Source organism: Chelonoidis abingdonii, chromosome 26 (assembly GCF_003597395.2).
Source record: "Chelonoidis abingdonii isolate Lonesome George chromosome 26, CheloAbing_2.0, whole genome shotgun sequence".
In the NCBI taxonomy this organism is placed as follows: domain Eukaryota; kingdom Metazoa; phylum Chordata; order Testudines; family Testudinidae; genus Chelonoidis; species Chelonoidis abingdonii.
In genome coordinates this window covers 16,073,259-16,093,819 of record NC_133794.1, presented here as the reverse complement: position 1 = coordinate 16,093,819, position 20,561 = coordinate 16,073,259, and the positions used below count along the sequence as shown (strand labels likewise).

The window sequence follows — 20,561 nt, the reverse complement described above, 5'->3', positions numbered from 1 at the left end:
CCAGCCATTATAGCAGGTATACCCGCCAGCTCTCCCCTGAGCACTCAGCCCTTATAGCAGGTGTACCTGCCAGCCCTCCCTTGAGCACCCTGCCCTTATAGCAGGTGTACCTGCCAGCCCTCCCCCAAGCACCCAGCCTTTATAGCAGGTATACCCGCCAGCCCTCCCCCGAGCACCCAGCCCTTATAGCACGTATGCCTGCCAGCCACCCCGCCCTCCCCTGAGCTGCCAGCCATTGTAGCAGGTATACCTGTCTGTCCCCTCCCCCTGCACGCACACACAGAGCATGCGGCTCAGCTGATGCACCTCCCTGTCCCACCAGAGCGCCCAGCCTGTATAGCAAACGCCCCCCCCCACCCCCCGGCAAGCAGAAGCTCCCAGCCCCTACGGCGGTGCACCTCCCCCTCCCTCCCAAGTGTCCAGCTCCTCAGGGACCCTCCAGAGCACCTGGCTCCCAACCCCTCCCCGAGAGTGCAGCTCCTGGCCCCTATAGCAAGTGTACCTCCCAGCCACCCCCCAGGGTGCCTGGCCTCTGTAGCAAAGGTACTTCAGCCTCACCCCCCAATGCCATGGCTCCCTGCTCCTCAAAGCATGCAGCTCCCAGAGTCTAGAGTGAATACAGCCCCAGTCCCCCCTCCCCCTCCGCAGCATGGACTCTGGCCCCTAAGCATGCAGCTTCCAGCGCCCCCGCCCCCACCACAGGGCAGCCAGCCCCTATAGCGGGTGCACCTATCAGCCTCCTGAGCATGCAGCCTCCAGCACGCAGTGCAGGACAGGCTGCCATTTTAGTGGAATGGTTTCTTGGATCTGACGCCCGGGAAGCACCAGCTGTGGAGCCCAGCAACCCACTCACACATCCTTTCCCCTCCCCCATCCACATATCTCAAAACACTTGACCATCAGCAGTGACTTTAGCCTGGCAACCCCCTGGGGAAGTGTCACTAACTTCTCAGACAGCAGGGGAAACTGAGGCGTGGGGTAACTTGGCCCCGGTCACCCTCCAAGTAGCGGAGCTGGAAATAGAACCCAAGAGTCCTGATTTTCCCGCCCGCAGCTGCTCTAATCCACTAGAGCCCACTCCCCTCCCAGAGCTGCAGATAGAACCCAGGAGTCCTGACTCCCAGCTCCCTGCCTGTGCGACTACACATACGCTAAATGTGTATTTATCTCCCCCTAGCTCGCCCTGGAGCCAGGATGTGTCCTAGCTCACATCCATTGACTAAGCACAGACAGTGACGCGCCCTATTGCTGGGATTGCATAGCTCTGACAGAGGTCACCGGCGGTCAGGCCGAGGTAGCTGATTGGAGCAGGCTCACCCGGAGCCCTGGTCTTTCCTCATCTAGACAAACCCTCTGGCTTTTCCTGACCCAGGAACCCTTGGGAAGTCCAGCATTGGACAGCTCCCAAACAAACCCACCGCAGAGCCGGCTGGAAGAGTCCCTGTGGCCCTGGGAATCAGGGGGGACTTAATATTTACTATTAGATCTGGAGTGGGCTGGATAGCGACAGGCTTCATGCATGTGTCCCCACCAGCGCTCCATTGATACCCCTCAGTTCTGACCCCTCAATCCCAACCTGCAGCTCCCTGGTATCTCAGCCCTGGGCTCCCCAGTCACTGCTCTACCGCTGCCCCTCAAGCCCAACCTGCAGCTCCCTGGTATCTCAGCCCTGGGCTCCCCGGTCACTGCTCTACCCGCTGCCCCTCAAAGCCCAACCTGCAGCTCCCTGGTATCTCAGCCCTGCCGGCTCCCCCAGTCACTGCTCTACCGCTGCCCCCCTCAATCCCAGCCTGGCAGCTCCCTGGTATCTCAACCCTGGGCTCCCCAGTCACTGCTTCTACCGCTGCCCCCTCAAGCCCAACCTGACAGCTCCCTGGTATCTCAGCCCTGGGCTCCCGGTCACTGCTCTACCGCTGCCCCTCAAGCCCAGCCTGCAGCTCCATGGTATCTCAGGCCCTGGGCTCCCCGGTCACTGCTCTCTACCGCTGCCCCCTCAGTCCCAACCTTGCATGCTCCCCCATGGTATCTCAGCCCTGGGCTCCCCGCGTCACTGCTCTACCGCTGCCCCTCAAGCCCAGCCCTGCAGCTCCCTGGTTCTATCTCAGCCCTGGGCTCCCGCAGTCACTGCTCTATCGGTTTTGCCCCTCAATTCCCAACCTGCACTCTCTGCTCTCTGAGTCCTGGGACTCCCCACATGCAGCTCTGCCAACGCCAATCTATCACAACCTATTCTTCATTCCCGTTTCCAGCCCCTCTAGGGTGCCCAGCCCCCCAGCTCCTGCTATCCCATCCTGCCCTCTGCCCCCAGCTCTGCCAATGCCCTTAGAGCTGCTTTGGTTCCTGTGTTGCGCTTGGCTGAATCCTGCTGCACCACAGCCACCGGCAACTCAGCAGAGTTACAGTTGTAAGCTGAGACTGCCACAGTCAGTGCATGTGTGACTAGACCAGGCCCAGAGCACAGGGTTCAAACGTGCCCCCCTTCAAAAAAAACCGTCCCTGTGCTGCAAGATGGGAGTGGGCTTTGGAGTTTGCTCAGGGGCACCCTGCGCTTGGGAGCCAAGTTTCCTGTTAACAGCCAGGTGTGCAAAGGGGCCTGCTCTGGAAGCCCGGACATGGATCAGAGTAACACTCTGCTCTGTTATTGGTCATTCCACCCAGGGTGGAGGGTGAATGCACCTGCACCTGCTTCATCCTTCCACGCATGTCGCTTCAGGGCACTTTGGGAGCAGTGACATGTCTGGCTCCGCGGCCTGGGAGAAGACACAAGATGGAGTGGTGGGGGGTGGGGGGACCTTGCGAAGCCCTTGTCTCAGTTCCGTTTACTAATCCTGCACGTCAGGGAGACATGGCTTCACCTGGCCTTACTGTTGGAGCACGTACCTGGCTCCTTTGACCATTTAACAAGTGTTTATCCAGGCAAAAGAGTGTACACTGCCCGCCCTGTGACCAGTGGACCTGCCCATCACGCTGCAAGATGACACACCACAAACACTCTGTAAACTGCCAGCCCATGACATCTGCAGGGAGCTCCTGGGGTTCCCCGTTGGAAAGAGTGTGGGCCCCCTGACCCAATCAAATTGGAGGGGAGCCTTGGGAAAGAGGGTTGGGCAAGGGTAGATACATATTGGGGCTGCAAGTCAGGAGGGTTTGCCACTGGAGGCTAGACCCTTCTCTGCAGGAACCTCACTGCAGACGGGGAGGAGATTCTGGCCTGCGAGGAGTGGGTGTGTCTGTCTGAGGGTATGAGGGGCGACCCAGCCCACGCTCTGTGCTAAGGGTAGGCCCTGGGGCTCTGAGTTTGGGGGATGTAGACACCACCCCAGACAGGTATTGTGTAGCAGTCATCCATCCTGGCTCCAGTGGGCAGTTAAGCAGCTGTGACATGCCCTGGAGGCACTGCTGGAGCCCACAATTCCCCAAGTGACCAGTCTGGCCCCCCATTCTCCCCCGAACTCCTCCCACAGCCCCGTGGATCATCCTGAAGCCTCTGTTCCTCACTCATCCCAGTGTCTGACACATTGGGATTCCAGAGAACAAATCCTTTAAAAAGACACAGGCAGAGCCCTGGCCCTGCAGCTCCGGGCGTTTGCTGGCTGGGCAGTGAGATGTCTCTTATAATCCCAGCTGGACTGGTGGGGCAGGGAGGCAGATGGAACAGGAGCCTGTAGTACCTGCTTGGCGGGGTGGGTGACTGACCTGGCCAGGCCAGGGCTCCGAGGTGGCGGCGGTGAAGGATGACTTTGATGGGTTCAGGCCATGTGCTCAGTGACATCAGGATTTCCCTTGACTCTAAGGTTTACATTAATTTTTATATCTTGGCAATGGTTGTTCCCACTCGCCCTCCGGCCTGGGGCGGCTCCTCCTGCAATGGTGCTGATTTCGATGGCATCGAAGACTTTGGACTAAACTGCATCATTCAGTTGGAAAAGGGACCTGCTGGGTCAGAGCGGGAGAGTCAAGGCCTTGACAGTCGGATCCACCCTCCCGCCAGGCCCCGCTGAGTCAGGGCACCCCTGCATTGTGCCAACCTAGAGTGCATTGGTGCACAGACACCTCTCTGCAGGACAGCATGGCCCACAGTCCCCCTCCCCTGGGCCCTGCTGAGCCAGTGCATCCCCTGCATAGTGCCAGCCAGAGAGTGTCTTGGTGAACAGCCCCCACTGAGCAGGACAGTGTGTCCCACTGCCCTCCACCTCCCAGCGATGAGCTGCTCCAGTCAAAGTCAGAGCTGGCTGTACCAGAGTGGAGCTGAGGGTAGGCGCTCTGCAGACTCACACCCCAGCAGCACAGCAAGCTCCAGCCTCGCCCTAGAGGGACAACTCTGCTGGGGCTGAGAGGGGAGTGTGGTCCCCCCAGCCCAACCACTGCTTGGCATCTCTGCTGAGACAGCCACAGGATCTGGGCTGAGATGCCCCAAATGTATCTGACAGCCGGGCCCACAATAGCTGAGAGGGCAATAACGTGTGGTCACTACGGGAGCGGGGGCCATTTGGAATCGCTGCCCTAAAGGCTCTGTCACCCAGGCCAGGGGTCTATGTGTCCATGCGAGGCGAGGGAGTCTTGCTCCTGCAGGTGTGCCGCTAGCTCAGGGAAGGCCAGCACTGTGATTTCCACAGCCCTAACTGCACCACGCCAGGAAGGGCCAGACCCTGCTGCAGGTTCTGACGTACCCGCTGAGAAGGGAGCGGTGGACAGTCATCATGATCACCGGGTGAGCTCTGAACCTGCCAGGCTCAGTTCTTTGGGTACCATTTACACCAGGGCAGAGCAGGACTGGAATGCCACCCAACTGGGATGGCCTATTGCGCCAAGGCGCACTGACTCTGGGTTCGCAATGACAGGCAGCAGGGCGAAGGCGCCAGGCCACTGACTCCAGCGTTGCAGTGACCAGTGCCAGGGGAAGGCACCAAGCTGCACTGACTCTGGGTTCACAGTCAGAGGCAGCAAGATGATGGAACAAGGCCACACTGACTCCGGGTTCGTGGTGACTGGTGCCAGACTGATGGCACCAGGCTGCACTGACTCTGGGTTCATGGTGACCAGTGCCAGGGGACAGCACCAGGCCTCACTAACTCCGGGTTCATGGTGACCAGTGCCAGGGCACACCACCAGACCACACTGACTCTGGGTTTGTGGTGACCGGTGCCAGAGTGATAGCACCAGGCTGCACTGACTCTGGCATCGTGGTGACTGGTTCCAGGGGACAGCGCCAGGCCTCACTGACTCCGGGTTCGTGGTGACCAGTGCCAGGCTGCACTGACTCCAGGTTCAAGGTGACCTGTGAGAGGGTGATGGCACCAGGCTGCACTGACTCTGGCATCGCGGTGACCGGTGCCAGGGCACAGTGTCAGGCCGCACTGACACTGTGTTCATGGTGACTGCTGCCAGGACACAGCACCAGGACGCACTGACTCCAGGTGCATGGTGACCGGTGCCAGGGGACAGCACCATGCCGCACTGATTCTGGGCTCGTGGTGACCGGTGCCAGGGCAAAGTGTCAGGGCGCACTCATGCCGGGTTCGTGGTGACCGGTGCCAGGGCACAGTGCCAGGCCGCACTGACTCCAGGTTCATGGTGACTGGTGCCAGGGGAGAGCGCCAGGCTGCACTGACTCCAGGTTTGTGGTGACCAGTGCCAGGAGACAGCACCAGACTGCACTGACTCCAGGTTCGTGGTGACTGGTGCTCACCTCTATCCCTTGCAGACTGTGCTATTCCACATCACCGTTCTGATTGTGCTGGTTTTCGGGCACATGTGGCTCCTCCTCGCACGGTGACAGCTCATCAATGGATGTCTGGTTAGTGATCCCTGGGGAGACAGGGCATGTGGGGCACTGGGGCTTGCTCATGAGACTGGGCTCAGGATGGAGCTACTGAATGTGGCCCATTGGCTCCATGGTCTTGCCGCAGGGTGCCATGAGGGGGCTGCTTCACACCACCTGTAATAGGCAGGCATGTGGACTGAGCTGAGATCTGCCAACTTGTCTCATGCAGGGCCACAGACCCAGCCTCCAGGGAGTTGCCGTTTGGCCGCCATGCAGCCGGCGTGGGCTGGAGTGTCTGGCCTTTCTCCACCTCACTCCACTTCCCTGCGTTGGTTTGGTTTTGGAATTAGATGAACAGCTTCCGCTGGCCCCCAGCTGCCCTGCTCCCAGGAGCACCTGCAACCCTCAGCCTTATGGGCTATGCTGCCATAGCCACAACTACTGCTCAGAGCCCACCTGGTTCCCTCATCCCCCAGTACAGGGGCAAGGTTCACACAGCCGGACCCTTCCTCCTGTGCCACCACTGCCCCTCGCTGAGACCAGCGAGGAGGGATGACTCGATCTGGAGGGTGCGGGGGGCACAGTGAGATCACCCTGAGAGTTTTTCAGATATGGGGGGGAGAGATTCTCCTCAAAGGGCCCCAGGTCCTGGGCAGTACGTACCACTGGCCGCTCGCTCCTTCCACTTCTGCTTGTTCTCCTGGATGTACTTGGTCCATGTGGAGCGGAAGCTGGTGATGTCGGCGTTGATGTCGCCCAGCTCTGAATGCTCGTCTAGGGACGGCTGCTTCCACTGGGAACTGCAGGGAAACCAGAGGGGACAGCGCAGTGTAGTGTGGGAACCACACAAAGGCTGGGAGGCACGGCAGTCGGGACTGGGCTGGGGCAAGGACACTGAGGGCTTGATCTCCGCCACTCCAGCCTATGGACCTGGGAGCTGCCTGCACCCAACAGCTCAGCAAATCAGCCCCTCAGCTAGAGTAACAAATAACCCTGGATGCACCTGCTCCCTGGGCACCCGACGGCATCGGCATTGCCCTCCTGGCACAGAGGAGAAACTGAAGTCTAGGAGGTGAAGTGACCTGCCCAGTGTTTACAAATGGGCAGAGCTGAGACGAGACCCCATGACCCTTGCCTTGCAGTTCCCAGTCCCTTACACTGACAGCCCACTGCCTCCTGGGAGCGCCTGCTCCATGAGGGTGTGAAGTGGATGGCAGGAGCATGGGGACCAGTAATGCTGCCGGCCTGAGGACAGGAACAGCTGCCAATAGGGAGGCTCTGCTGGTGCTGACCCAGTGAAAGGGCAGCAGTGAGCTCTGTTGGACCCCCTGCTCCCTCTGACGGCTCTGCCCTCTTTCGGCGCTCCCCACTGACTCCCCTCAGACCTGTTCCATCCTTGGCCGATGCTGTTATGCACATGGCCAGCAGGAGGAGAGCACAGATCGCACATGAGGCAGCTGGGAACCGGAGCTGGGCAAACTTTTCCCAGCAACACCCCAGGGGTGTGGCATTTGCATGTGGCTGTAGGGTCTGCACTGGCAAACACAACCACGTGAATGTCATGAAAACTTGTCCAGGCTCAGTTATCCCTTCATGGTGTTGGTGTTCACAGGCACCACGTGTCTAGAGGGGCACCTGCCACCAGCATGACAAACCCCATGGTCTTTGGCCACTTGATAAGTCTTGTGGCTAAGGACTCCTGGGTTCTATCCCCTGCTCTGGGGGAGTGGGCTCGAGTGAGTTAGAGCAGGGGGGGCTGAGTCAGGACTCCGGGGTTCTATCCCCAGTTCTGCCACTTACTTGTTTGGGGCCTGATCCAAAATGCATTCAAGTCAGTGGAATGACTCTGGATCAGGCCTTCTGCCCTTGGGCTCAGTCTGCCCTCCGTCCCCCCTGGTGAAGTGGTGCTAACAATGAACATAAGCTAATGGTCAGGCTCTGTTAATTCATGTCTGTGAGCCTCAGGCACTGCAGCCTGGAGCCATCGGCAGGATCCCAGCTGGGCCCTGGCCCTTGGCTCTCACGCTGCAGAGAAGCTGGCAGGTGCATACAGAGCAGCTCTGAAGCTCTGAAGTTGGGCTGTGACTCCCAGCTATGAAAAGGAGCCGTTTACACAGAGCCTGACTTTGCCCAAGGCCACGCCTGCCCTGGCTCCCCACCTTCCCAGAGCCGTGCGGAGATAAAGACCTTTGGAAGCAACACCTTGACATTCCGCTTTGTTTCCATAGAGAAAAATTATGGCTGTAACTCCTGCAGTGCTCAGCAGGGACTCAGGCAGGCGGCGCAGCTGGGAACCTGCCTTTACAGCGTGACAGGGGCAGACTGGGCTGGAGCTGCAGCCCAAATTCAGGCTGAACCAGCACTTTGTTGGGAGTCTGAGGAAGTTTCCGTGGTGGTTGTTTTACATATTCCTGCTGCTCTGAGGCAGGGGGTCTGTTATCAGGAGACTATTCAGGTCTTATTAGGAGCAGAGAGATTAGCATCTCATTTGCATAAGGACCAGCTGACAGTATTGCCAGAGCTGGATGATCAGGCAGGTCCCAAAGCTTCCAGCATCTTTCTTTTCATGGCCATGTCGGACTGCAGCCAAGCAAATCTCTGGGAGGTGAGGAAGGATGCCTGGGGGAACATACAGGACTCATGGGGATACTAGGGCTAGTCAGCACACCAGGGGCTGGGTGTGGGGAACATCACTGAGGTCAATGAAGTTCCACTGGGGTAAGTGGCCCATTTCTCTGAGCTGGTCCTGGAGCTGGGACTCCTCTGTCCAGATGCTGGCTGGTGGGTCTTGTTCACATGCTCAGGGTCATGCTTGTGGCCAGATTTGGGAACAGGAAGGAATTTTCCCCAAGGTCAGATTGGCAGGGACCTTGGGGGCAGGGGTTCTCTTTCCTCTTCAGCATGGATCGGTTTTTTGTGATAATCTGAGCAGATCCTACCTAATCAATTCCCTGCCCTGGCAGAGGCCTTGGGCACTGGCAGCACCTCGGTCTCTCCTCTTCTCTGCCTGTGGCCCACAACAACTTAGCTCTCTGAGGCCTGAAAGACGTTGGTCTGACTAAAGTCATTGAGCTGAACATAGGGGAGGCTGGCTGATAATCAGTGGCCCGTGTTGGAGAGGAGGCCAGGTTCAATGTGCTGATGGTCCATTCTGGCCTTAAACTATGGAGCAAGAGGAGAATCAGGCTCATTCACCCTTGCTAGTAGTGTCAGCATTTTACACATGGGAAAACCGAAGGATTGGGAGACCTGCTTTACCTACAGCTGCATCATGAACCAGTGGCAGAGATGGGACCAGAACCCAGGCATCCTGCTGTCCAATCTCACAGGCATTCTTCTGTGCTCGGCTGGCTCTTGAGGCACTGGGAATCACAGCAGCACCAGCCTACAGGGGGGTCTGGCCCCTCTGGACAGCATTGGGGGCTGCATCACTTTACTAGCCTGGCTACTGTTTCAGTCTAATTCTATTTCTGGACAGGGAGTGCCACTGAGGGCAGGGTCAGAGGGCACAGGCCCACCTGGCTCACAACACTGCCTGAGTGAGGAGCTAGCCCAGCCCTGCAGATCCGAGCATCTCGGAAACAATTAAGATAATTGCCTCTAGACTGAATGACCATCCTGCAGCCAGAACAACGGAGACATCAGCAAAGGTTTTGCTGATCCTTGGGCTCTGGGACACCCAGGCTCACATCCCTGCTCTGAATTGGGCTAAGTAGGACCTGGGCCCTGTGTCTCCCTACCAGGGCCGGCTCCAGGCACCAGCACAGGAAGCAGGTGCTTGAGGCAGCCAATGGAAAGAGGCAGCACATCCGGGTCTTCGGTGGCAATTCGGCAGCAGGTCCCTCGGTCCCTCTCGGAGGGAAGGACCGGCCACCAAATTGCCACCAAAGAATGAAGCAGCGTGGTAGAGCTACCGCCGAAGTGCTGCCAATTGGGACTTTTTTTTTTGTCACTTGGGGCAGCAAAAAAGCTGGTGCTGGCCCTGATCTCCCCAGCCCCAGTGAGCACCTGGCCCACTGGGTACTTTGGGGTGCATCTCTCTCGCTTTCTCTCTGGGTTTTTGTCAAGGCCTCAGTCCTTTCCCAGTGTGGAACTAAACCAAATGCCGAAACTGGCCAGTTTTCACACCATGAAATTCTTGTTTTCATGCCAGGCCTATTTTGTCCCCCCGCTCCCACGGAGAACAATTGGGATCCTCCCCTCCCCCCTTCCCCATCCTTGAGCACAATGAAGAATTCCCCTCCCCCCAGAATAATGAGAGCTGCTGGGACAACCTGGCCCTAGGACTCTGGGCTCTGCTCATGAGATCCAGGCCCCAGGCTCCCAGCAGTGTAACCACCTCCTGGAGGGAGGACTGAGGCAACACAAAGCGCCAACAGCTTCCCTGCACCAGGAGGCCTGGAGCCGGCCAGCCAGTGACACCCCAGAACTCTGCGCCGCTGGCTGGGAGGGAGTCAGTGATGTGCCCAGGCAGCCCCCACTGACCGGACTTTGACCAGGCCTTGCAGCTTGCCCTGCCCTGAAGATCTCTGCAGTCAGAGGTGAACACAGCACCGGCACTTCCCTTGCGGCAAACTCCCCCATGGGACAAATGGCACAAGAGGTATGGACTGGACTGGGCCTATGTACCGAGTGTGCAGCCTGGGAGCCAAGACTTTTGGGTTCCAATCCCAAATCTCCTGTATGCTTGCTCTGAGTCCCTTCCCTGTGTCAGGCCTCAATTTCCCCCCCTGCATTCCTGAGCACGCTGGAAAATCAGTGCTAGTAACACTCCCCTGAGCTTTCTAGCTGCTGTGAGCCCCCCACGCTGTGCTCACCTGCTCTGCTGGCTGGAGGACTTAGACTTGGAGCCTTCCTCCACCAGCGGGAGGACGATCTTCTCTGCCACGTCCGTCAGCACCGAGAAAGTGGGCTCCACGATGAAATCGATGAAACCTGCGGAGGCAGAAGGAGGCGACATTAAAGTGTGATGCATCCAGAGCCCCACTGGGCTACGTGCCCCTGAGCTGGCAGGGGTGCAATCACAGACATGAGGGCATGGCCATGGTCGCCAAATGTATCAGGGCAGATGTGCGTGGGGGGGTGTGGGGCAGGAGGGAGGCAGCGACTCACCGATCTGGGACTGGGCCACCAGCGTGGACTTGCGATCACAGAGCGGAGAGAAGGGCAGGCCCAGCTCAGCCTCCTTGTCCCCCTGTGGGAAACAAGACAAAGAGAACTGTTAACCCTGCCAAATGCCCGGGGCACCCGGCCCCAGGGTGACGCAAGAGCAGCCTGAGCACAAGAGAGGGAGTCAGTGGACTCAGCTACTGCTCTGAGAGTGGGAGATACAAGCCAGGACACCTGGGTTCTATCCTCAACTCGTCCAAAACACAGGATTCAAACTGTCCCTGGGCGTGTGGCTCACTCTACCTGCTACTGAGCAGCCCAGCCCCTGGGACAGCACAGCAGGTGTGAGGCCCAACCTACTGGATCTGCACCTGTCTGTCTGTCTGTGTCTCCGGGAGTGAATTTGGTTCACGCGGTGAATGTTTGTAGCTGCAAATGCCTGTTTTCATACACCAGCGGGGACGAGTCTGTAGTGACACCCCATGGCGGCATGGTATCGCAGTCACCTCGCGGCTGTCGTGCCCCGAGGCCACGCGGCATCGCAGTCACCACACGGCTGTCTCGCCCCGAGGCCACGCTGCATCGCAGTCACCTTGCGGCTGTCACGCCCCGAGGCCACGCGGCATCGCAGTCACCTCACGGCTGTCGCGCCCCGAGGCCACGCTGCATCGCAGTCACCTCACGGCTGTCACGCCCCGAGGCCACGCTGCATCGCAGTCACCTCAAAGTTGTCGTGCCCTGAGGCCACGCGGCATCGCAGTCACCACACAGCTGTTGTGCCCCGAGGCCACGCTGCATCGCAGTCACCTCACGGCTGTCACGCCCCGAGGCCACGCTGCATCGCAGTCACCTCAAAGTTGTCATGCCCTGAGGCCACGCGGCATCGCAGTCACCACACGGCTGTCGCGCCCCGAGGCCACGCTGCATCGCAGTCACCTCACGGCTGTCACGCCCCGAGGCCACGCGGCATCGCAGTCACCACACGGCTGTCGCGCCCCGAGGCCACGCGGCATCACAGTCACCTCGCGGCTGTCACGCCCCGAGGCCACGCTGCATCGCAGTCACCTCGCGGCTGTCACGCCCTGAGGCCACGCGGCATCGCAGTCACCACACGGCTGTCACGCCCCATGACTGCGTGGCATCGCAGTCACCACATGGCGGCTGCGCCCCATGACTGCGCCCCATGACTGCAGTCACCATGCTGCTGTTGTGCTCTGAGGCCACACAGTACCGCACGGCTGTCACGCCCCATCCCCCCATGGCCGCAGGGCATCGCAGTCACCACACGGCTGTCATGCCCTGAGGCCACGCGGCATCGCAGTCACCTCGCGGCTGTCACGCCCCATGACTGCGTGGCATCGCAGTCACCACATGGCTGCTGCGCCCCATGACTGCATGGCATTGCAGTCACCATGCTGCTGTTGTGCTCTGAGGCCACACAGTACCACACTGCTGTCACGCCCCATCTCCCCATGGCCGCAGGGCATCGCAGTCACCACATGGCTATTGCGCCCCGTGCTCAGAGCAGGGAAGGAACATTACCCTCTGTCAAAGGCTTCTGGAGGCACCTGGGGTGGTTCAGTGGCTCTTTGGCAGTTAATTGGGTGGCTGAGCTGCCACGGGAATGTTCCTTATTATGGCTGGGTCCCATTCCTAAAATCCATTCCAACCAGCCAATGTCTCACATCACCCACCCCAGACCCAGAGGCTGCATGAACAAGTTCACTGAGCGCTGGGCTTGGGGCCATGATCTGCTGGTTTCCATATCCAGCCCCACCGTGTGACCTGGGGCAAGCCCTCCTCACCAGGCCTCAGTTTCCTCATCTGTAAAATGGGGTTTGTGCTGTTTCCTTGGTTGGTGGCAACCAAAGTTGTGTCTAACTGCAGTTGGAGAGTCAGGACTCCAGGGTTCTCTCCCCAGCTCTGGGAGGGGAGTGGGGTCTAGTGGGATCGAGCGGGGGGGAGGGGCTGGGAGTTAGGACTCCGGGGTTCTCTTCCCAGCTCTTGGAGGGGAGTGGGGTCTGGCGGTTAGAGCCAGGGAGTCAGGACTCTGGGAGTTCTCTTCCCAGCTCTGGATGGGAGTGGGGTCTACTGGGATCGAGCGGGGGCAGGCAAGGAGGCAGGACTCTGGGGTCTCTCCCCAGCTCTGGAGGGGAGTGGGGTCTAGTGGGATCAAGTGAGGGGGGGCTGGGAGTTAGGACTCTGGGGTTCTCTCCCCAGCTCTGGAGGGGACTGGGGAGTAGTGGGATTGAGCGGGGGCGGGGCAGGGAGTCAGGACTCTGGGGTTCTCTTCCTAGCTCTGGAGGGGAATGGGGTGTAGTGGGATCGAGCGGGGGCAGGCAGGGAGTCAGGACTCTGGGGTTCTCTCCCTAGCTCTGGAGGGGACTGGGGTCTAATGGGATCGAGCTGGGGCAGGCAGGGAGTCAGGACTCCAGGTTTCTGTTCTCAGCTCTGCTGCTGGCTTTGAGCCATGTTCCTTCCTCTCTCTGTGCCCCGCCCTTGCTGCTGGGGAGCTCCATTAGTTTTGTGCAGCCCCAAGCTCCTTGGCTGGAAGAGGCTCTGGGCTGGGTTCTCTGCTGTCACGGGGCTGGGTTTGGAATCACTGCCCCAGCCAGCAATACCCAGCTCAGCAAAGCCTCAGAAAGGCTGGTTGGTAATGCGGAGTCACAGGGAAGATTGTGCCACCAACAGGGCGACACTGGGGCAGGCCCACAATTGGGAGCGGACCGAGGCGAGTCACAGTAGGGATGGCTGAGCTCCAGTGCCTCACCTGGGGCTGTGAGGCTGCGTAAGGGAATCACCCTCCCCTGGCCAAGACGAGCCGGCTCAGGGGAAGCCCTGGCAAGGCTGACCCCACTCTCCACACGCAGCCTGGGTATGGACTCTCTCTGGCAGCGGGTGACACTGAAATCACTGGGGATCTCTCGCCCCCTGGGACAGGTTCCCAAGGTGAAGGCTGCCTGAGCTGCAAGCTCCTGGGTCCCCTGAGCTGCTTCCGGCCAAGACCTGGAACCCCATGGGCTCATCTGGTTTTCAAGGGCGCTGGGAGGAGCCGCAGGCCTTGGGACCTGCTGAGCCTCCCTGTGGTACCTGTCTGAAGAACTCCTCCATCAGAGCCTTGGTCCAGCGGCTGTGAACGCTCCATTGCTTGGTGGGGTGGCTGATGTCGGCTGCATGCAGCAGCAGCGACAGCGCTTTCGATTTATCGATCCTGCAGAGGGAGGCGCAAGAGGCATTGTGAGGGAGGGGCCCTGCTCTCTAACCAGCCTCCACCCAAGCACGGCCTGGCCCCACCACAGTTCATCCCTGACGCCCAGACACAGCTCAGCACACAGGCACATTCACACACCGCCATGCACAGACACAATTCAGCTCAACCGTGTTCAGGCCATTACGATCATCTGCTCTGTCTGTCTGCATGTCCCCAGCCAGAGCCAGGGATTCCAGCATCCAGCTGAGCCAGAGCGAAGCTTTTAGAGACAAACTCCAAGTGTCCATCTGGGCTCCAGCAGGAGCTGTAATTCCTGGCTCTGGCAGATGTACACACACTAACTCCGATGGAGCTAATGCGCTGAACACAGCAGTGTGGCCACAGCGTCATGGCAGCGAGACGGGCTGGCTGCCTGAATACACACCCAAGATTTCACATGATATTTTAGCCTGCACCACCACCTACGCCACTGCAGCCACACTGCTCTTTGTAGCATGTTACCTCCATCAAAGCTAACGAGTGTCCGTACACTCGAACTGGGAATTACAGCTCCAGCTGCAGGATGGATTGATCCCACATGACAGAGAATCCACAGCACTCCAGGACCAGTTGTTCCCAGGGTTAATTTTCTTCACTTAACCTTTGGCACCTTATTTCTAGCCTGAATTTGTTGAGCTTCTGCTTCAAGCCATTCGATCGCGCTCTGCCTTTGAGTGCGAGATTAAAGAGCTCTCTGCTCTCAGAAATCTGCTCCAGTGTAGGGATTTACAGACCAGGATCAAGTCAGCTCTTACCCTGCTGTTTGATAAGCTAAGTAGATGGAGCTTCTTCGTCTCTCCCCGGCAAGCAGCTTCTCCAGGCATTGAATTGTCCTTGTGGCTCTTCCCTGAACACTCTCCGATTTGTCAACATGATGCATGCAGACATGTGTACATGCACAGGCACATGTATGCAGACATGCAGGCATATGTAGACATATGTGTGCATGCACATATGCACACGGACCTGCACAGCCAAAGCATGCATGTGCGCACAAACACACATACACTCATACAATGCGCACCCCCTCCCGGCACACATCCCACTCCCAAAATCCATGTGTTACACCCACTGCAGCTGCACACAAAGCCACACGTGCTCATAAACTTCCTATGTGTACAAAGCATTCTCCCCCTGCCCACACCACCTCTTGCTTCCCCTTGAAGCAGCACTTTCCTTCAGCGGCCCGGAAAGACACCCTGCGCTACACCTCCACCCCTACACTCACCTCTCCAGCTGCTGGAGGGAGGTTTTCATGGACTTGACTTGCTGGAAGTGACAGGACATGTCTGTGGCCAGGACCATCTCAATCACCAGGGACCGCAGCTCCCTGCCCCATGTGGAGAAACAGATGTGTGATCACTCCTGTACAGCCAGCAACTCAGCCCGTTGTACACGCCCCACCCATTGCATTTAGAATCATAGAAGATTAGGGTTGGAAGGGACCTCAGAAGGTCTTCTAGTCCAACCCCCTACTCAAAGCAGGACCATTCCCCATACAGATTTTTACCCCAGTTCCCTAAGTGGCCCCCTCAAAGATTGAGCTCATAACCCTGGGTTTAGCAGGCCAATGCTCAAACCACAGAGCTATCCCTCCCCCAAGTTTTATGAACTGACCCCTTTGTGGCTGCTCTGTCAGCACAACACAATGAACCCAACTTGGCAGCTGCCCCCAGGGCTCCCCATTAAGGGGTCCCCCACACAGAGAAGGCTCAGAAATACAATTAACAGAGCCTCAGGCTGAATGAGCTCCCTGCCCCGTTCCCGATCTAGTGCAGAGGGACTGATGTGCTCCAGGCATGAATGTCAGAGAGACGGACCCCCATCATTAACCACTTCCACCACCATGATGGGGTGCTTTACTGTCGCTCAGTGCTAAAAATCCCATCAGCAACTCACTAACTAGGCATCCTGGAGAGTGCCTTTTTGTGCTGTGTCTGTACCATGCTAGCACACCAGGGTCCTGCTCCAGGATTAGGGCCCCGAAGCAACACAGTAACTCTACTGATAAATCATAAACATGAAGGGGAGGCAGGTCCCCTCTCTGCCTCCATTGCAATTTGGGACAGGGCCAATGTCTGTATCTGCTGCCCAGTGTCTCTGCTCTCAGCGGACACATATGATCATAGGCAGAAGCCTGTGATTTGTCCCGTGCTGGCCAGATGAGCAGCACAATTAGCCACTTATTTGCAACCCCATGGCTGGCAGAAGTGAGGGGGACACGGGTTCTGGGGGTTCTGCAGGGGGGCAGGAGGGCAGGACCTTACCCAAACTCATCCTTGGCCAGATTGATGAAGATGTTCATCTCATCCTCCTGCATCATACGGAAGACAGCGCTGATGTGGTGGTTCTCCAGTACCGAGCGGTCGTTGTACAGGATGGCACAGTCAGACCTGGGACCAGAGGAGCCGTGGCTCAGATTTGGGGCTGGGGAGAGGCCCCCCAGGTAGGCAGCCAGCCGCTATCACAACCATGTCACTGAGGGATGAGTAAACCAGCACAGCGTAGGCCAGATTGGGCCTGATTCTGACCCAGAGCCCATGCTGAAGCGAGCCCAATTCTTCACCGGAGTGCAGGCCAGGTCCGATCGCCCCAGAGCGCAGGCCAGAGTGGACCTGATTCTCCCCCAGAGTGCAGGCCACAGTGGGCCCGATCCTCCACAGAGCTCAGGCTGGAATGGGCCCAATCCTTCCCTAGGAGCACAGGCTGGAGCAGGCCCGATCCTCCCCCACAGCGCAGGCCACAGTGGGCCCGATCCTTCCCTAGAGCACAGGCTGGAGCGGGCCTGATACCCCCACAGCACAAGCCAGAGCAAGCCCGATCCTCCCCCAGAGCACAAGCCGGAGCGGGGCTGACTCCCACAGAGTGCAGACATGAGCGAGCCAAATCCTCCCCCAGAGAGATGGGGGTGGGGTGATTCTCATGATATCTGCAGCTCAGCCACAACCAGTGGAAACCTTTGTATTGTGCCCAGCCCAGAGCGGTCCCCATCTCCATCCCATATCTATACCTGGTCCATAGGCATCCTATTCCTCCCTCACTGCCCAGCCCATAGGCACCCTGCCCCTTCCCCACAGCCCAGTCCATAGTCACCCTGCCCCTTTCCCACTGCCTGGTCCAAAGGCCACCTGCCTTACCCACACTGCCTGGGCCATGGCATGCTGCCCCTCCTCCCACTGCTTGGCCCCTGGGCACCCTGCTCCTCCCCTGCTACCCAGCCAATGGGCACCCTGCCGACCCTGCAGCACTTGGTGAAGCACAGCTCCTCTCCAGGAGAGCCCATGAGATCCCGGGCTGGAGGGGCCGTGCCATGCGCTGTCGCCTGGGCACTCACTTGGTCTGAATGTGGAAGCTATTGGTGGTGCCCGTGTGCTCATAGTCGTGGATGGCAGCTGCGAAGATGATGGCCAGGACCTCAATCTCTGTCAGACAGTGCTGGGGGACAAAGATGCTGTTAGTGCCCAGGAGGGGCGCTGCCCAGCTCAGCACCCTGTCCTGTCCCTGGACAGAGGTGCAGGAATCACTGCTCTTACATAACCTGGAGAGGGGGAGGTTGGGAGCAGGCATCTTAACGTAGTGACCCCGAAAACTTGTGTCCCTCCAGCCTGTTCCTGACTCCTTCTCATGGGCCGGGGCCGAGACTATGCTGGCAGCAGGGCAAGCACAGGTGCCAGGTGCAGGTGATGGCTGGGCTGGGCAGGAGGAAGCGGCCAGGCCCTGCCCAGGGAGCTGGGAGAGGGGGGCCACTCAGCTCCATTCACCCTCCAGACCCTGGGCTGGTTTCGCCAACTGGCCATTTCTGTGAAGGTGGAGAGGCCACTAGGGGGCGCTGTGCTCCTTGGTAACAATGCAGCCCCTTGCACTGGAACCAGGCAGCTCTTACATGGGCTTGGACCAAGACCCGGATCATAACACCCTCAAACTCTGGCTGGGCCCTGACTCTCAAACTGGCGGAACCAAACTGGATCCCCCCAAACCTGGGAAAGCGCCAGAATGGAGCTTCCCCCTCCCCGGCTTGTGCAACAAGGAGCTTGGAGCAGCTGCTGCTGAGTGCTGTGGGAGATCCCCTACCCTCCACCCATTGGCACCAGTGAGGGAGCAGTAGCATGCCCTGATCTTCCCACCTCCTCCCATTAGCCATCAGCCAGTGGAGAGGCCAGACCGTGACCCCTCAGCATGAACCCAGGTGAGGGGCCCTGGACACAGCCAGCTGGCACAGCGCCCCCGTACCACCATGCCAGTGCGCAGCAGGAAGCAGTGTACAGTCTGAGTCACGTCAGCCGCGTGGATCTGATTGTGGTAGGGGTTCTTGTATTTCCCATAACCAGCCTCCAGTGCGTCCAGTAAGGTCATTAAAAACACAGTGGGAATCTGCGGAGCAAGGAGACAGGCGTCAGGCTGCAGCACTAGAGCCCTGAGCCAGCAGCTTGCAAGCCGGGCGCCCCTTGCACACTGTGGGGGTATCTGCATGCCAGAGAGGGCTTCCATCCTGTCCTGTAGCCAGAAATCTCACCACATAATAAACATAGGGGCAGCCAGGAAGGACTGATGGGGAAATTGAGGCACAGAGACAGCCAAGTGACTTGCCAAAGGTGGGAAAAGGACTTAAGCACTCCTGGCTCCCAGACCTGTGGTCTGACCACTAGGCCACAGATCTCTGAGTTCCCCCTGCCCTTCTCCCCAGGACTATGGCCTGTTTCCCACTGTGGTTTTGGGGGATCTTGTGCTATTTGCTGATGTCAGACTGGCTCAGGCCCCATCCTGCAGGGACTTACTCACTGGAGTAACTGCTGCTGCTCCCGTGGGTAAAGCCACATGTGTCTTTGAGCAGTACCTGCAAAGAGGCCAGGGAGTGAATGGGCCCCAGGACTCTTCCAGCCATTGAGGGGCTCAATGGGGCCAGGCTGAGGCTGGGGCCCACAGGCAGGGGGCAGCCCTGCCCTGCCCTGCCTGGGAGCTGCATGGTCCAGGGGACACCACGCTGCCAGCCCTGGAGTGACAGTGCCACGTTGCCAGAGCCCTGCCATACGCAGAGGGCAGAGAGGAGACAGGGGGTGGAGATTCTGTCTGTCAAGTCCCGACCCTGCTGTGAGTGAGGAGAGGAGCATCACACCCGAGTCCGTTCCCTCAGGGGACAGGGGCAAAGGGGAGTCTGCTCCAGAGATTGATATGTGGAGACATCCTGTGCTTCTTCAGCTCGCCCTCGCCCCATCACAGCCTGTCCAACACCTCTGCTCTCCAGGCAGGGGCAGCCAGTGCAGCACCTGGCACAAAGGGCCCTGACCCCGGATTGGGCTCCTTGGTGCTACCATTTGGGAAATCAACAATGATCTAGACCAACACACTATCAGGCTTTCAGCCCCCTTAGGCCCCCACACCCATTGTGGCTGCAGAAGGGAAGCCCCAATCTGCTAAACCTTGAGGGACATGCCATGACCGTGGAGCCCGTGGGAAGGTCTCTGGGACTGGGGCTCGATTCTCAACAATTTGGAGCAGCGCCAGTGAATTCCAGCAGATGTATGGCAAAGAGCAGAGATGGGCCCTGGAAATCGGGCCCTGCAGGGCATTTGCGCTGCCCAACGCAGCACCACTGACTCCCTTGCCCATGCAGCCCTGTGCCCACTCCAGCCCCTCCCACCCAGGTAGGGCTGGCTCAGAGTCTAGTACAGCAGTTGGAAGTAACAGAGGAGGAGAAGGACCTCGGAGTATTGGTTGATCACAGGATGACTATGAGCCATCAATGTGATATGGCCGTGAAAAAAGCTAACGTGGTCTTGGGATGCATCAGGTGAGGTATTTCCAGTAGAGGTAAGGAGGTGTTAGTACCGTTATACAAGGCACTGGTGAGACCTCATCTGGAATACTGTGTGCAGTTCTGGTCTCCCATGTTTAAGAAGGATGAATTCAAACTGGAACAGGTACAGAGAAGGGCTACTAGGATGATCCGAGGAATGGAAAACCTGTCTTATGAAAGGAGAATCAAAGAGCTTGGCTTGTTTAGACTAATCAAAAGAAGGCTGAGGGGAGATATGATTCCTCTCTATAAATATATCATAGGGTTAAATATCAGGGAGGGAGAGGAATTATTTAAGCTTAGTACCAATGTGGACACAAGAACAAATGGATATAAACTGGTCATTAGGAAGTTTAGATTTGAAATTAGATAAAGGTTTCTAACCATCAGAGGAGTGAAGTTCTGGAACAGCCTTCCAAGGGGATTAGTGGGGGCAAAAGACATATATGGCTTCAAGACTAAGCTTGATAAGTTTGTGGAGGGGTTGGTATGATGGGATAGCCTAATTTTGGCAATTAATTGATCTTTGACTGTTGGCGGTAAATATGCCCAATGGCCTGTGATGGGATGTTAGATGGGGTGGGATTTGAGTTATTACGGAGAATTCTTTCCTGGGTGCTGGCTGGTGAGTCTTGCCCACATGC

General features: G+C 58.3%; 1 protein-coding gene across 3 annotated transcripts in view; it reads right to left on the bottom strand.

Annotated features, from left to right (window-relative positions):
- Nucleotides 1–3,067: 3,067 nt before the first annotated feature.
- Nucleotides 3,068–20,561, bottom strand: part of PDE1B (phosphodiesterase 1B) — a 142,137-nt gene continuing 124,643 nt past the window's right edge. For 2 of the 3 annotated variants that reach the window (XM_032781189.2, XM_032781192.2), the window contains 10 exons: nt 18,354–18,494; nt 17,458–17,558; nt 16,391–16,516; nt 15,352–15,453; nt 13,964–14,084; nt 10,877–10,958; nt 10,582–10,699; nt 6,428–6,564; nt 5,690–5,808; nt 3,068–3,933 (listed from right to left, as the gene is read on the bottom strand). In XM_032781189.2, the coding sequence (XP_032637080.1) occupies nt 5,711–5,808; nt 6,428–6,564; nt 10,582–10,699; nt 10,877–10,958; nt 13,964–14,084; nt 15,352–15,453; nt 16,391–16,516; nt 17,458–17,558; nt 18,354–18,494 (1,026 nt within the window). In that variant the 3' untranslated portion in view covers nt 3,068–3,933; nt 5,690–5,710. Of the gene's footprint in view, nt 3,937–5,689; nt 5,809–6,427; nt 6,565–10,581; nt 10,700–10,876; nt 10,959–13,963; nt 14,085–15,351; nt 15,454–16,390; nt 16,517–17,457; nt 17,559–18,353; nt 18,495–20,561 lie in introns of all 3 variants that reach the window. The other variant, XM_032781190.2, reaches the window with a different exon arrangement.